The sequence below is a fragment of the Phodopus roborovskii genome, unplaced genomic scaffold (genome assembly GCF_943737965.1).
Source record: "Phodopus roborovskii unplaced genomic scaffold, PHOROB, whole genome shotgun sequence".
Classification (NCBI taxonomy): domain Eukaryota; kingdom Metazoa; phylum Chordata; class Mammalia; order Rodentia; family Cricetidae; genus Phodopus; species Phodopus roborovskii.
In genome coordinates this window covers 470,746-487,034 of record NW_026126481.1, presented here as the reverse complement: position 1 = coordinate 487,034, position 16,289 = coordinate 470,746, and the positions used below count along the sequence as shown (strand labels likewise).

The window sequence follows — 16,289 nt, the reverse complement described above, 5'->3', positions numbered from 1 at the left end:
TTATTATGATCTAGAAAGTACTTAAACAACTGATTTTACTTCATGGTTAACAGTATCATTATCATGTAGCAGCTGACATCAGGTTATTTTAGTGAGGAAGTCTTCCAGGTGTTGTACAAATTATTCATTCTGTGGCTTGTCATGAATTGTCATAAATAGCTCATTTGAGAGATAACTCTCTCCAAATGATGTACAAATGTTCATTTAGTTTGCTGTCTCAGCTTTAGGAAGTAAAGCTATTTGTATTCTCATGATGTAAATGTCAAGTATAGACTTAAATGTTTATTGGATACAAACTGATTCCTTTTTTCTTTTCTCTTTTTTTTCCTTTTAGGATATGATGACACCTATCAGTGTGGGGAAAAAAACTATTTACTTAGTGTCATTCTTTGAAGGCTTACAGCGTATTATTTTATTCACTGAAGATCCAAAAGTGTTTAAAGTAACATATGAAAGTGAAAAAGCGGAGTTAGCAGAGCAAGAAATTGTATTGGCATTACAAGATGTTGGAATTTCACTTGTCAATAATTACACAAAGCAAGAAGTATCCTATATAGGCATTACAAGGTTAGATGCATTAATATTAGGAATAATATTTGAAAAATAAAACTCAGAGTCTGTTCCTAAAAGGCTTTACATTATTTGGCTTCACACTGGCTTCTGTTATACTCTACTCCTAGGTTGTTCCTTCCATGCTGGTAGTCTCTTTGTTCTTCATGCACCACAGTTGTCTACTGCTCCAGGTCTTGTTAAAGCTGGTCACATGTCTTTGCCTTCTTAAAGGTTGCAGAAATTTTACCTTCGCAATTTGATCCTATTCACCATTCCATCTTAATATGGTGTTTCCTACCACTCCTGGTAGCCAAGTCTTCAGATCTTTCTTAGACCATCTACATTTTCTTATGTCAAAAGCATTTTCCCCTCCTACATAGTCAAATTGATTTATTCATGTTTACCATTATCTGTAAGTCCCTAGTGAAAATGAAGAATGACAGGGAAGCTCAATGGTATTTTCCTTCTCCTTACAACACTATAAAAACTAAAAAGTGATTAGTTGAGTAAATTTGTTTTAAACTGTAAATGTGCTTATAGCTGAGGCTGTTGGCAAAACTGTAGTTTATATGATATAATACTTTATTTGTTATAAATTAATACTGTGATTTCTGCTTTTATATGTAAGTTCTGATGTGGTTTGGGAGACAAAGCCAAAGAAAAAGGCAAGGTGGAAGCCAATGAGTGTAAAACACACTGAGAAGCTGGAGAAGGAATTCAGGGAATACGCAGAGTCTTCACCTTTGGAGGACAAGGTTATTGAGTTGGACAATAACATTCCGGTAAATTTAAAAAGTACTGGTGTGAGCTTTAATTTTACATTCTAATTTGAATTATTTCTGAATTTTAAGAAGAAACTGACTTCTTCCAAATATATTCACTGTAGTTAACACTAATGTACAGATTTCATCTGACCTGTTTTTATATTAAGAATGCACATTCTTTCAAGATATCAGTTACTAATTATTCTTTAAAGTAACAAGAGGCAAGAATATTTTTATTTTAAGATTTTTAGTATCTTACCAAAGTCAGTTTTAATAATTAAATATAAAAAAAGTGATGCAGCCAATCTATAATCTTTATATGAATACTTAATTTTATGAATAGAAACATAAAAATTTGACTATTAAATCTGTACTTTAAAAGCTTTCTTTTTGTTTTGGGTTTGGTGTGGTTTGGTTAGTTTTGCCCTGGATGACCTTAAAAAAAACTCACTGTGTAGACCAAGATATCCTTGAGGATGGCAATCCTCTGTGTATGCCTCCAGATTACAGAGATTACAGACATGTACTAGGATGTTCAGCTTTATTTTTTTTAAGTTAGCATATAAAGTAATGTGTAACATTATACTTTGCTCCTACTCACTCCCCTGCCCCTTCCACTCTTTTCTGTAGACTTTACTTTTTAAATTACGGTATCCTAAAGTTACTTCCATATAAATTTACAGTTTTAATCAATGGTCAAAAAAGAAACATCTCATTGTTGGGGTTGGGGTAATATTTTTTTTCAGGTTCGCTTAACACCTAGTGGCAATGACATGAAAATTCTACAACCACATGTGATAGCTGTACGGAGAAATTACCTCCCAGCACTAAAAGTAGAATATAACACATCTGCACATCAGTCATCATTGAGAATTCAGATTTATAGAATACAGGTGAGTCTGGAAATGAAGGCAAAACAATTAAAATCCAGGTACATTCCCTTGGTCTGTTTTATCTAGCACAAAACCAAAGAAAAGATGGAAGCTAATGAGTAGAAAGAACACTGAGACACTGGAAAAGAAGCCAGGGTTACGCATGCCTGTAATCCCATTACTTGATAAGCTGAGGCAGGAGCATCAATCACCATGAGTTCAAGACCAGCCTGGGCTACAGAATGACACTCTGTGTCTAAGAAGGAAAGAAGGCATGGAGTAGGGAGGGATAGTTTGAGAGAAAGAGACTGAAAGAAAGCAAATACAGAGAAGATAAGGGAGGAGTGAAAGAAGGGAGAGACTGAAGTTGGAGACTATAGGGATGTTCTGAACTCTCATCTTGTATCAGCTGCATTTGTTGACTAGTCTGAATCTAGTTCTGAAATTCTGTTATTATAGTCTGGTTGTATATGTGACATGCTATATACTGATTCATGTTTCATTTTCTTAGATCCAAAACCAAATTCATGGTGCTATTTTTCCTTTCGTGTTTTATCCTATTAAACCTCCAAAGTCTATCACGATGGACTCAGGTGTGTATATATTTTTAGATTGTGGGATAGTTGTATGGCTAGTTATTTTGTTGTTGTTTTGGCTATAACGGTAACATTCTCAAGTTTCGTTTTTCAAGATCATTAGATAATAACTGCTTACTGAAGGGTTAGGAGTTATTCAACAGAACATCCTGTGAATGCTGAGGGAAAGGTTACTTAGAAAAAGTATGTAGTGGCATTTTTAGAACTAAGAAGTTTAAACCATGTTGCTGATATATAAACTAACTAATAATCTATAATATTTAAAATATTAAGAACTGAATTAAACAATGGGAAAATTTACATTTAATTTTTTTAAAAATATTATCGTTTAGTTTATGTGTGTGCCTTAGAGTTTATATGTGCACTGTGTGCATGCCTGGTTCCTAAAGAGGCCAGAAGAGGACATCAGATTCCCCTGGAACTAGAGTTACAGATTGTATGTTGCCTAGTGTTGGTGCAGGGAAGATTAGCATATGCACTTAACCCCTTAGCCATCTCCCCATTTCCTAGTTTCAGCATTTTTTTTTGACTGGTTCTGTGCTTTGCAAATGAGAATAACTGATGCTTTCTCTCCTCTTCTATGCTTTTTCTGCCTTCCTTGTTGATCCCTCTTTACCATCCTTTTTCTTTGCTCCCTGTCACTATTACTCCACCTCTCTTTGCCTCCCTTTTCTGTTGTTTTCACCACAGACCACCCCATATCATGAAGTGCACACACTTTCGAGTGGATTTTCTTCATAATTTCTTGCAAATCTTTTAACCACCTTACATGCATATGCTAATCCCCGTTGAAGCATGAACCTAGAACCTAGAAGCAAGACTCTAGAACATGTTTTCACAATTTGCTGATGATTCTAGTCCATACTTCTAACTTAAAGTCATTAATTTTTGTCATTAGTATTCCTTAAAGTGACTGTAGATAACTAAAAAAGTAGTTCATGGGTCTGAAATTAAGACTAAATGACCTTGTAGATGTCATTAATTTCAATCGATGCTGCTGATTTACTACACTGATTGATTTTCCACTTACATTATATTAAATTGAAGGGAAATGCCTTAAAATGTGATGAACATAATCATATTTTTAACCTTTACAGCACCAAAGCCCTTTACAGATGTCAGTATTGTCATGAGATCTGCAGGACATTCCCAAATATCACGCATTAAGTAAGTATTTCATATATTTCTTGTGTGTTTAACTTTTTGTGTCTGAATATTTGAATATTTTTGTTCTTGTTAAAACTAAATGTAAGGTGAGTCAAATATTTAAGTATACGGTAATTTTAAAAATAAAATGAAATCTATTGAGTATTTGATAATCTTAGTGAGTGAGAAGATTCCAGTTATAATATACCTAAAGGTTAAGAATAGATGTTTCTGGATCTTGGGTACTTTTTAAGTTTTTTGTGTTTTTTAGTTTTTTATGTTTTAAGTTATTTATGATGACCATACATTGTTTTAGAAATAGCGACAAAAGTAAGATTTCTATCATAACTTACTCATTCCAAGAAGCAGATTATGAACCATAGCATCCATCTAAGTGATACTCCCTCTTTATTTCTTCCTTCTTATCACTGAGATAAATAATATTCATTCTCCTGCTTTTAAAAAAAAACTCAGTATTATGGAGCTAATGAGAAGTCTTAATGTATAAAGACAGTAGCACAAGCCCACTAAAGCCTGGGTTTGATCGCTAGCACCTTCATAATGGTGGAAGGAAAGAACAGCCTACACAATGTATTGTGGAACACGTGACACGCACACATACATTCACACTGACAATAGATAAAATTTATAAATAAATAATATATTGTTACTGTGTATGTATGGCTGAACTGCTTTTATTTTTGTTTCCTGATTTTTTTTTTAATGTTTTGTCTTTATTTCTACTTTATGAGTGTCTTGCCTGTATGTATGTCTGCATGGCATTATACATGCCAGGTGCCTGCTGAGGCAAGAAAGGTCATGGAATTCCATAGGACTACAGTTATGGACTGTTATGAGTCCTCAAGTGGGTGGGGGAATCAAACCCAAATCTTCTGGAAGAGCAGCCAGTGAGTTCTCTTAACCACTTAGCCATCTCTCTAGATTGATGTCTAATTTTCTCAAAAATTTTAAAACTATGAAAGACTTTTAGACCTTGCTTTTTAATTAAAATTTTCATTTAAACATAATAATTTGTCACATATAGCTTTTGTTTGTTCATCATTGTTGCTATGAAATGGTCTGTTCCATAACTTCTTGTGATAGTCAATTTCTTTTCTGTGTCCACTTATTAATGTATTTACTTGAAAAGGTTTTAATGTTTCCTACCTTTTAATATAGGTATTTCAAAGTGTTGATTCAAGAAATGGATCTCAGATTGGACCTTGGATTTGTGTATGCCATAGCAGACCTTATTCCAAAAGCTGAGGTGACTGAGAAAACAGAGGTAAGACTTGCAGCTTTTGACAGGAAAGGATATTAAAAGAGAACTTTGTACACAAAGTTGTAGTCGTTACCTGGTCAAATTCAAGAATCTCTCATCACATATTAAATGTTTTAATTTTGTATAATGTTGATGTGCTTTCTGTCTAAAACATTTATATCCACAAAAATCATACATGTGGTGTTGGCTAAGTACATACTTCATAATTATTTGTTTATAAGAATTTCTTTCATACATGTCTACAATGAAATATATTCATCCCCATTTCTCCTTCAACTCCACTTGAATCCCTATCACTTGGCATGTTGTAACATGTATCAGCATTTCATTCTTTTTTATGACCAAGTAATAATTCATTACATGGCATTTTTTTATACTGTACCTAATTGTCACTTAGTTGAAATCTGAATTGCTTTTGCATTTGGACTAGGATGATGTTCATTGTGTACATATTTTTCTTTTCCTTGTGCTTTTTCATTTCTCTTATATATACATGCCTAGGATTAGAATTGCTAAATAACATGGTAATTATGTTTAATAAAATTGAATCTTTTAAACAAATTCATTCTAATTTCATATGTTTGATTATTTCTACCATTTTTCATACTAGCATGTGTGAGAATTCCCAACCTTCCCTACAACTACTATTTGTGGGTTTTTTCATGACTATCCTAGTGGGTATGAACTGGCTTCTCACTGGGGTTTGTACAACTGATAAGAATACTATTTTTTAAACATTTATTTACATGTGGAGTATGCCATAGCATGTGTGTGGAGGTTAGTGGACAGCCCACACGAGTTGGTCCTTTCCTTCCTCCATGTGAGTGCCAAGATCAAATTCGGATTGTCAGGCTTGGTTCTTTGTGCATTCTAATTGGTCTTTGACAAGCTATGTGATTTTCAAATGTTTTCTACTGTTTTTTGTTTGTTTATTTTGTTTTTTGTAGAAGTCTTTAATGTTAATGAAGTACAAGTTATTTTTCATTTTTCTTTTATTTGTTATTATTCATGCTTTTAGCATGCTTCTAAAATCATTTGTCAAATCCTATGTTGGGAATATATTAACGTGTATCTAAGTCTTTAAAGCTTAAGCTTTTACAGCTAGGTCTTTGATCCATTTGTCTAATTTCTATGTATGTGTGACATAAAGACCCTTAGTTCTTCTGAAAGTGTTTTTAGCTGTCTCAGTAACATGTCCTGAGCCACTGCTCGCTCCTCTGTTGCATAGTTGGCTTCTTTTGCCTGGGGAAAAATACATTATTTTATTCCTGAAATCTGTTTATCTATCCTTTTGCCAACCTTAATTGTTACCATCATCAGTGAGTTTTATAATTGGGGTATGACCCAGTAGTTGGCTCTTTTTCAAGATTATTTAGACTAACTTGAGCCCTTGAAATTCAATAAGAATTTTAAAATCAGGTTGTCAAGTTCTTCAAACAATATATTGTAATTTTCAGAGTATAAATTTTGTAATTTAAATCTATCCTTAAGCATTTGTTTGTTGGATTATTATGCATGAAATTGCTCATATTATATAGTTTCAATGTGGGGTTATAATGCTACTATATATAAATTCAGCTGTTTTTGATAATTGCCCTTGTCATTTGCAACTTACTAAGTCATTTGTTACCTCTAATTATGTATTTTCTTTTTGCTTTTTTGTATGTAAGATCAGATCATCTGAGAAAAGTAGTTTTATTCCGTTGGTTTTTATCTGTGTGCTTTTGCTTTTCATCCGTGTCTGCTTTTCTTAAAGCCAATGAGATGTTAGACAGCCATAAGAACAGGCATTGGTTGGTTGCTTCTGATTTTGTACGGTATAATTTTCAGTATTAGGTTACCCTGAGTTTTTCCTCTTTTTTGACAGTATATTTAATACCTACATTTATATGGTATTGTTCTTATATCTATAGACAAGAAGATTTGGTTTCCTATTATTTTGCTAGAGACTTTTATGTTCATATTCATAAAATATATTAATCTGTGGTTTGGTTTTGGTTTTGCTGTTGGAATAGTAATGACTTTACAGTATGGGTTGAGAAATGTCCCTTCCTCTTCCTTTTGGAAGCATTTGTGAAGCGTTGATACTCTGAAATGTTTACTAGAATTCGGTAGTGGTGACCTCTATGAGCATTTCCCTTGTAGGCACTTTTGGAATCACATGTCACTTCTTGGAGATCATTTAAATGATCAGTTTCTTCTTGAGTCAGTTTCACCACTTCTCTGCAATTGTTTAGGAATCTGTCCATTTTATCTCAGGTTTCTAGTTTTTTGGCATACATTATGCATGATATTTCTTTATAATCCATCTATTTTGGTAAAGCTGGAAATAAAGTTCCCTCTGTAGTCCTTTCAAAGAATCAGTTTTTCATTTTCATTGTTTATTATTTTACTATTTTGTTGCTGAAATTGAGATTCTGTCTTCCCTGACTGGAAACTAAATCTCACATGAGACCCTTTGCTTCTTATATACCTCTCTAGTGCTGGGATTAAAGGTGTGAGCTCTGTTTCTCATTTAGACTGATTTACTCTTGTATATCCCAGGGTGTTCTTGAACTCACAAGAGATCCATCTGTCTCTGTCTCCTGAGTACTGGGATTAAAAGTGTGTGCCACCACTGCCCAGCTTCTATAACTAACGAATGTTACTGGCTTTGCATTTTGATCTCCAGTGGCTTTATTAGATCATAAGCAGTACATCACCACAATTCCCCTTTTTTTGTCTAATACAAAAGGAAGGCTGTAACTAATATAAGAAAAACCATGTACAATAATTACAATAGTTACATACAGGTAATACGTACATCCAACGATGTCTACTCCATTTGGGTTAGACAAAATCACAGAAAATAATCTATCCTATCTTGGTGAGTCCAGTCTTGTACCTAATTTACTTTCTATTCTAATTTGTATTATCAAATTATCTTTTAATGTCTCTCGACATGTTTTAATTATTCTTAAGTTCATAGCTCCTTTCCTCCTTGCTTTTGTAATTTTCTTTTTAATTTTCTAAGCTAGATTAGGTTATTGCCTTGACATTTGTTTACTTCCCTTTTTAATTAAATATTTGTGTATGCACATGTGTGTGCTTTCACAGATGTGGCAGGGTGTGTATGCACATATCTGTGAATGCCAGAGTTTGACAAATCTCAAATGAGCATGGCATTCACTCATTGTCTTAGAATGACTGACCAACAAGCCCCATCTGGGGGGGATCTCTCTTCCCCTATCTGAGATTCCAAGCACACACCATTGTACTTGGCTTTTAACCTGGGTTCTGTGAGAATCAAACTCAGCTTCTTATGTTTGTACAGCAGTCTCCTTTCAATAGAATACATTACTTGGTTGAATCATGTATGAAAAGATTTAGGAGTAAGTTTTCCGCCAGCCTGGTCACACTGCCAGGCCAGCCCCAAATAATACAGAGACATTGTATTAGATATAATTCTGTTGGCCTGTTACTAGTTTGTTATTGTCTAGCTCTGTCTTAATTATTAACCCATTTCTAAAAATCTAAGTATTTCCACATAGTTTCATCTTACCAGAGAGAGGGGCCGGCATTCTGCTCTCTCCAGTCTCTCCATGCTGACTCCTCCTTACTACTTCCTCAAATCCTCCTTGTCTCCTAGTCCTGCCTATCTTGCTTTTCTATTGGCCAACAGTGCTTTATTCATTAACCAGTATGAGAAACATATTTACAGAATGACATCTCCCATCAAAAAGAAATGAAAAATACACATTTTGACAGATAGATGACTGATTGCTTACACATATGAGGAAAAAAAATTAAATGTTTTGCCTTTCTCCTCTCATTACCCCCTCTTGTTCTTCCTCTTCTCTTTACACACACACACACACACACACACACTTACAATATGTAATTAAAGTTATAGTTATATTAAATCTTGAATATGTGTATGAGAAAAAGAAACATAATAGTACTTACATTTCTGAATCTGGCTTATTTTATACTCATTTCCTGGGTCTTTTGCCCTTCTGTCTGTCTGTCTGTCTCTCTCTCTCTCTCTCTCTCTCTCTCTCTCTCTCTCTCTCTCTCTCGGATTCGAATTAAAGTCTGAAGTCATGTGATAGTTAGTTTAGTTTGTCAGCTTAACACACTCTAAAATCACCTGTAAAAAGGAGTCTTAATTGAGGAACTGTCTAAGTTGGGTTGGCCTATACTGTCTAGGGTTTGAACAGTGTCTTGATAACATGAACTAATGGCAGGAGACCAGCCAAATTGTGGGAGGATCATTCCCATCTTTGGGTCCTGGGTTGTGTAAAGGAGAAGTGGCCTGAGTAAGCTAGCATGCTTTCTCTATATGAAGTCATTGCTGCCTGTCTGTGGTGGGGTTCTTGCCTTGGCATTCTCACAGTGATGAACTGTAACCTAGAACTTAAGCTGAGTAATCCTTTCCCTTATAGTTGCTTGTATGGAGGTATTTCATAGCAACAGGAAACAGAACAAAGTTGGGTCATTTGCTTTCAGTTTCAGAAACTTCGATTATTACTTCTTTGTAGCTAGCAGGTTGGCTAGCCACAGATTCTCAGATTTGTTTATCTTGGAATATTCTTTACAGCTTCTTCACTTCCTAAAGCAGTTAAGCTGCAGGTGGGCTTCTTGGTCTCTGTGGCATTACAGCACTGAGTATTTGTTACCTTGCTATCTTTTTATAAAATCAGCATGTATCTTACTGGCTTCTATATAATGAGCTTTCTGCTTTTAAGATTTTTCTCCTGTATCTTTCAGCATTATATTGTATACATTCAATATTATATTGTAATTCTGTTTGCATCTGCTGTACTTAGACTGAGTTCACAAATTTCCTGGATATGTATTTTATTTTTCAATAATTTAGGAAGAGTTTCAGGCAGTACTTGGTGAATTTTTTTTTTTTTTGCTTTTTTTTTTATGTCTTTGCCTCTTGATATAGCTATAATTACCCATGTGAATGTTTTTAATATTATCCAGCATATCTTAGAATCTGTTCAGTTTTTACTTTTTTTAGTTGCATAATTTCTATAACTTCAAGTTCTTGGGGCATGTTTTTCAGCACACAGAAATAGCTTAGGTCTGTGTATATTTGGAAAAGAAGTATGTGTTTGCCAAAAGTAAAGCCAATACTACCCCATGCAAAATTATTTAGTGCCTTTTCCTTTAACATTGTGTTATTGGCCTCTAAATTTCAGCAGACTGTTATAGAACTGTGTATAAAGAGGCAAATATCCACAAAAATTTGTTGCTGTAATGTATTGGTGTTCTTTTAAAATAGGATCGATAGTCACCTGAAGAAAAGCTGGCTACCATTTAATAGAAACTTGAAAGATACATTTATCAATGTGGTTTGTGGCAGACTTTCCAGCAGTAACTTCCAATTAAGGATAATGCTGACTCCAAGTATTAGGAGTTTTCTTCAATCTGTGAGACATTGTCTTTCAGTATCTTAGATAAACAAGTCTTTTTTGGTGTTTATATTCCTTGTATAGGTTGAATATTTTAATAAGGATGTAGAAACATTTGAACAGGAGTATGAAACAGTTTCATCAGTAGATCAATCCCAGATCAATCTCTTTGAATATTTTCACATATCTCCTATCAAGGTAAGGAAATAACATAATTTTTGTTTTATAAGCTAAGCAATTACAAATTTAATCTCTGAGGGAATTAATATCTAAATTATCGCCTGTAATAACATAGTAGCTGTATAATTTTACAGTTACAGATAGAAATAACAGAGGAATTGATCTTTTACTTTTTTTAAAAAAAGTATATTTTACCATTTAGAAGTAATGTTGAAATCACCTACATACTGTGTCTATACATCTTGACCTTTGTTATTTAACTTTTTTTTTTCATAAATTGATCCTTTTAAGTTTCCTATATAATGGATGTTGTAGTTATAAGTTAATTCACAAAGTGGACTTAAGAGTCACAGGGGTATTACCTTCTGACTCCCACATGTGCACACATGTGTGCATGCACATGTGCATACTGCAACACAAAAAGAGTTGAGCACAGAATGTAACTAAGTTTTATTTTAATTATTGTGTGTACACGTATGCATGATGTATATGTGTGATGCAGACCTGCCTTGTCACAGTGGATAAGAGATGAGAGGATAACCTTCCTCACATGGGCTCTGAGTGTGAATTCAGTTTGTCATGCCTATGTAGTCACTTTACCTGCTGAGCCATTTCACCAGCCCAAATCTAAGTTTTGATTTTGGTTTTAATGTCTGTGCATGTAATTGTCACTGCAAGCATCAAGTCAGTTTTCTTCTTTGGCCATGTGGTTTCCAAGGATTGAATTCAGGTTGTTAATCTTGGAAGCAGGCTCCTTTATCTATTAATTACTAAGGTATCTTGCTAGTGCTAATCTAGGTTGCTAACATAATTTCTACTAGTTATTTATAGCACATTAAAATTATCTCACTATTATATACATATGTGTATGAATGCACTACCACACAAAAGTGCTTTTAAACTGGCTTTGTTGTGCTAACTTAATTCTAATAATTGAGTTGTAACTTTGGGAGATACTATTATTATTATTATTATTATTAACAACTTCAAAATGTAGGTTGTTAATGTTACTAATTAATACATTAAACATTTCCTAGGTTCAACACAATGCCATGAGAATAGAGTTGCAGATGGGTGTGATAGTGTTTGTGAGCTCAGCTTTCATGATGCTAAGGCAAGAGGGATTCCAATTCCAAATAGCCTGTGCTATGTAGTCAGATCCTGTCTCATAAAAATAAAAAAGGAGTAAAATTCAATTAGAAATCTCAAACTGTTGAGTTTTAAACAGTGCTATGTTGATTTTGACTTAAACTCTTTAGTTATTAAGATTTGTCATAATTGAGGTAACTTTGAGATTTTATTTATGGTTTAATGAACTCAGTATTAAACTGTTTGGTAAAAGTTAGAGTTTCCACTATGAGGAAAGTGTTTCAATGTATTTCTTTATCTCCTCAGTTGCATTTGAGTGTTTCACTGAGCTCTGGTAGAGAAGAAGCTAAAGATTCAGCACAACGTGGAGGACTAATTCCTGTTCATTCTCTAAATCTTTTGCTGAAGAGTATTGGTGCCACCCTTACAGATGTACAAGATGTAGTTTTTAAGTATGTTTAATACTTACATCTAAAGACTGATGAATGGTTCATTTATGTTTACCTAAAGTTTTTGTTAATTTGAAAATTATGGACAGATTGTAGTTTCTATCTTTGAGTATTATAATCAAAATATTACCAAGGAATTTATCTGTCCTTAATGACTTAGTTAAGAATAATCTTTAATTTCCTTAAGAAGATGTAGGATATTCAGTTTTACATACTTGCGAAACTCTAGGCTGAATCAAGATATCCCAAAAGAAGTGGATACTTAAATGTTATGCTGTTTAAAATAAATAGGGTTTTCAAGCCATTAAGATAAATGTTTTTCAATGAGTATGTGACTAGACAGAATACAATGAAATGGACAATGAAGGGATCAGTTTGAATGTATTGTAGTCAAGCACTTATTTTTAGACTAGACTTTGTGGGGCACATATGTAGCTCTGAACTTCAGAGGCTAAGGTGGAAAAATGACTAGAGTTCAGGAGTTCAAGAGGAGCACATACAACATAGTGAGAGCTCATCTCAAAAGCAGACAAGCAAAACTCATATTTATATTTGAATGGAGTTGTAATGGAAACTTATTGAGTATCTGAGTAGAGACTACTTTGGAAAAGAATGATCTTCCAGGTAACATGTCTTAGCTTGCCTGCTTAGTAAGAACAGCATGAAAATCAGAGGCAGTTGTGAACCTAACTAGGAACAAGTCAAACACAAGAACACAGAGCTCATGGTATCAGAATAAAGTGAAATGTACCTTCCTGTTCTCGTAGTCAGCAAAAAGAGCCCACCAGTTAGTGAATCAGTTGCTGCCTCTACTATAGTCCTGAAAAAAAGACCTGTAGAGACCAAAGTCTGGCTATTCCCAGGTGGCCTGTTCAGTTTTTCAGCTTGTCAAAACATTTTCTTTTGGGACCTTTATAGGTCAAAGTTGGGAAATATTTCTACAGGTCCATGACTGAGATCTTTGTCTCAGTCTTCATAAGAGTTAGTTTTTATCAGGTTATTAAAGAATTCCTTTCACTAGAATGTGCCAAGAATTAGATTGGATAAATGTTTTGGGAGAGATCTGGAGAAGAAAATTCTAAAGAAAATGAAACCAATCATCAATATTTAAAAAGAATTCCCTCCCATATGTATATGTATATATAAATGTATTTGTTCATATGTGTTTTCAGGCTTGCCTTTTTTGAACTCAACTACCAGTTCCGTACAACATCTGAACTGCAATCTGAAGTAATAAGACACTACTCAAAACAGGTTAGTGTAAGATTACCTTATAAAGGGATAGAAATATGTAAGCTAGTCAAAACTTATGTATGTCCATGCATGTGTACTATAAATTTGTCAGGAAAGCAAATAGCAAGTTTCAAAATTTTAAACTTGTTTTTTCCCCTCAGATGTATTCATATAAACTTCAGCCCTACGCCATTTCATTTTTTTGTCCTTGTTCTTAAAACAAAACAAAATAAAAAACATTATTAGTATTTTTTTTGAATCTGTGTGGATTAGAAACACATAAATTATTAATAATGTGTTAATTCATTATACTTAGTTTCTTGAAACTGTCAATCACTGATGAGCACAAATATTTTTAGTGTGGAGTTTTTAAGTCAGCTATACACCTTTTGTCTGTGGATCTTTTCAACGCTAGAAAGATTCCTCTATGTCAGGCTTTATACTTGAGTTCTGGGCATGCATCCCACTTTACCATGTACTTTGTGACACCGGGAAATCTATAATATGCTGATAGTAGTAACTCATAAGTAATGGAACACTGAAGACTTTTTCTGTATTCTAGATTCTAGAATCTAGAGTTTCATTTTATCTCTTTCACAGTAAGGCCAAGTTGCTTTTCAAAACCTAAGTATAATAGGCTGTGGGAAATGGCTCAGTCACTGAAGTGCTTGCCTGGCAAGTTTGATAACTTGAGTTTGAGCCCCAGAACTCATGTGAAAATGCAGGTATGCTAATGTGTGCTTATAATCCCAGCACTGAGTAGTCAGAGACAAGATTACTGGGGTTTGCATGCCATCAGTCTAGGCTTATAACACCCTGTCTCATAGAAGAAGGATAGTGTTCCTCAAGATGATACCTGAGGTTGAAATCTGCCTTCCACAGTTACCCACATACAATATGCTCCTCCACACACTTGACAAAGTATGTATTTTTAATACTTATACTTTCAAATGAAGACTTGACATAAGGAGTCTGGAGAACACTTGCTGCTCTTCCAGAGGACTGTGGTTTTATTCTCAGGACCTATTTGACAGCCCACAGCCTTCTGTAACCCCAGGCCCAGAGGATCTAACACCCTCTTCTTGACTGCTTGCATTTGGTACACCAACATATATGCAGGCAAAACACCCATACACATCAAGTAAATGAAAACAAAAGCAATAAAGATAAGCTTCGGATCTTGAAATTTGTAGTAAAGGTGTTAGCCTGACCAAACTGGATGTGTATATTACGTAATCTATAAGGATAGTAGTCTCATGATGTTAATTGATAATCATATTTCATTTTTAGGCTATTAAGCAAATGTATGTACTCATTCTTGGACTTGATGTTTTGGGAAATCCCTTTGGCTTAATTAGAGAATTTTCAGAAGGTGTGGAAGCATTTTTTTATGAGCCTTACCAGGTAAAATATTGATCTTTGTATTGGGTAATAAATAATATAATGTAATGATTTCTTAATACATAAGACATTTGAATTGTTAACTTGAGCTGTGCTTTTAACAAATTTTGAGAGACCCACAAAATTATACCTTTCTACCTTTTCCTTTAAAATTTCAACTTAAGATTTTGTTAAGATCCCTAATGTCCAGAGTTGTTTTGAAATAAAAACTATGAATATAGTTTAGACTATAGGAAAAAGAAGCTCTCACCATGTATGATAATTTGCACAAAAGTATATGACTATAAAAATAACTATATAAGCTGTCATTGTGCACAGCAGTCTTAAGGAATAGAAAAGAATTTGTTGTACATCTCTTTATAATTTCCATAAACACATTTAGAGTTTACCCATTTACTTAAGAATGCATAACAAAAACAAAGTAGAACTAATTTTTGTTTTGTATGTTGTGATAAAAATCAGAAATCGTAAGAATTTTAAATTTACTTTTTCTAAAAAATTAACAAGAATGCTATTTAAACTGTGCATGCAATTTCCAGTGCAGAGTGCACATCTTTTCTGTTCCTCTTTCTTCATCTGGAACAAGTTCTGTTGTACCCTTTATACTTTGAGTGTCATGAAATTACTGAGAACTGAATGTGAAGTTTTTGCTTGGTGTCATTGCCTTTGTTCTTTTGGTCACCATCACATTCCATGTATCATTGAGCTCATCCTTTTATTACCACTCTTTTTGTCACCTTAGGGGGCCATCCAAGGTCCTGAGGAGTTTGTGGAGGGAATGGCACTAGGACTGAAAGCACTCGTTGGCGGAGCTGTTGGTAAGCAGCAGAAAACACAGCAGAACTGGAAAGCAGTGACAACTGAACATTCACTTAACATATCACTCTCTGTTAGGTGGGCTAGCTGGTGCTGCCTCCAAAATCACCAGTGCTATGGCTAAAGGGGTAGCAGCCATGACGATGGATGAAGACTACCAGCAGAAGAGAAGAGAAGCAATGAATAAGCAACCAGCTGGCCTTAGAGAAGGCATCACTCGTGGAGGAAAAGGCCTGGTTTCTGTAAGAAATTTTGTAGAGTTATGAATATGTGAGGGGATAGCTTTTAAATCAATGTTTTATGAATAAAGAGATAGACATGTAAGTCTATTTAAAGTGATTTTGAACATTGTAATGTGGCATATAAAATATTTAATCTCCAAAAAGATTTTGTTTAAATAGAATACTTAGGAAATAAATATGTTAATTATTGTGATCTAAAAGAAAAAAAAACTGAAATTTTTTTGAAGCAAAATGGTCTTACAATCATCATATGAAATAAACTTTT

General features: G+C 34.0%; 1 protein-coding gene across 1 annotated transcript in view; it reads left to right on the top strand.

The window, feature by feature from the left end:
* Window positions 1-16,289, top strand: part of Vps13a (vacuolar protein sorting 13 homolog A) — a 180,596-nt gene that overhangs the window by 136,253 nt on the left and 28,054 nt on the right. The window contains exons 54-65 of the mRNA XM_051194059.1: window positions 335-567; window positions 1,181-1,334; window positions 2,063-2,209; window positions 2,700-2,781; window positions 3,882-3,951; window positions 5,110-5,215; window positions 10,699-10,812; window positions 12,190-12,335; window positions 13,505-13,586; window positions 14,856-14,969; window positions 15,709-15,784; window positions 15,861-16,024. Coding sequence (XP_051050016.1) covers window positions 335-567; window positions 1,181-1,334; window positions 2,063-2,209; window positions 2,700-2,781; window positions 3,882-3,951; window positions 5,110-5,215; window positions 10,699-10,812; window positions 12,190-12,335; window positions 13,505-13,586; window positions 14,856-14,969; window positions 15,709-15,784; window positions 15,861-16,024 — 1,488 coding nt within the window. The remainder of the gene's footprint in view (window positions 1-334; window positions 568-1,180; window positions 1,335-2,062; window positions 2,210-2,699; window positions 2,782-3,881; window positions 3,952-5,109; window positions 5,216-10,698; window positions 10,813-12,189; window positions 12,336-13,504; window positions 13,587-14,855; window positions 14,970-15,708; window positions 15,785-15,860; window positions 16,025-16,289) is intronic.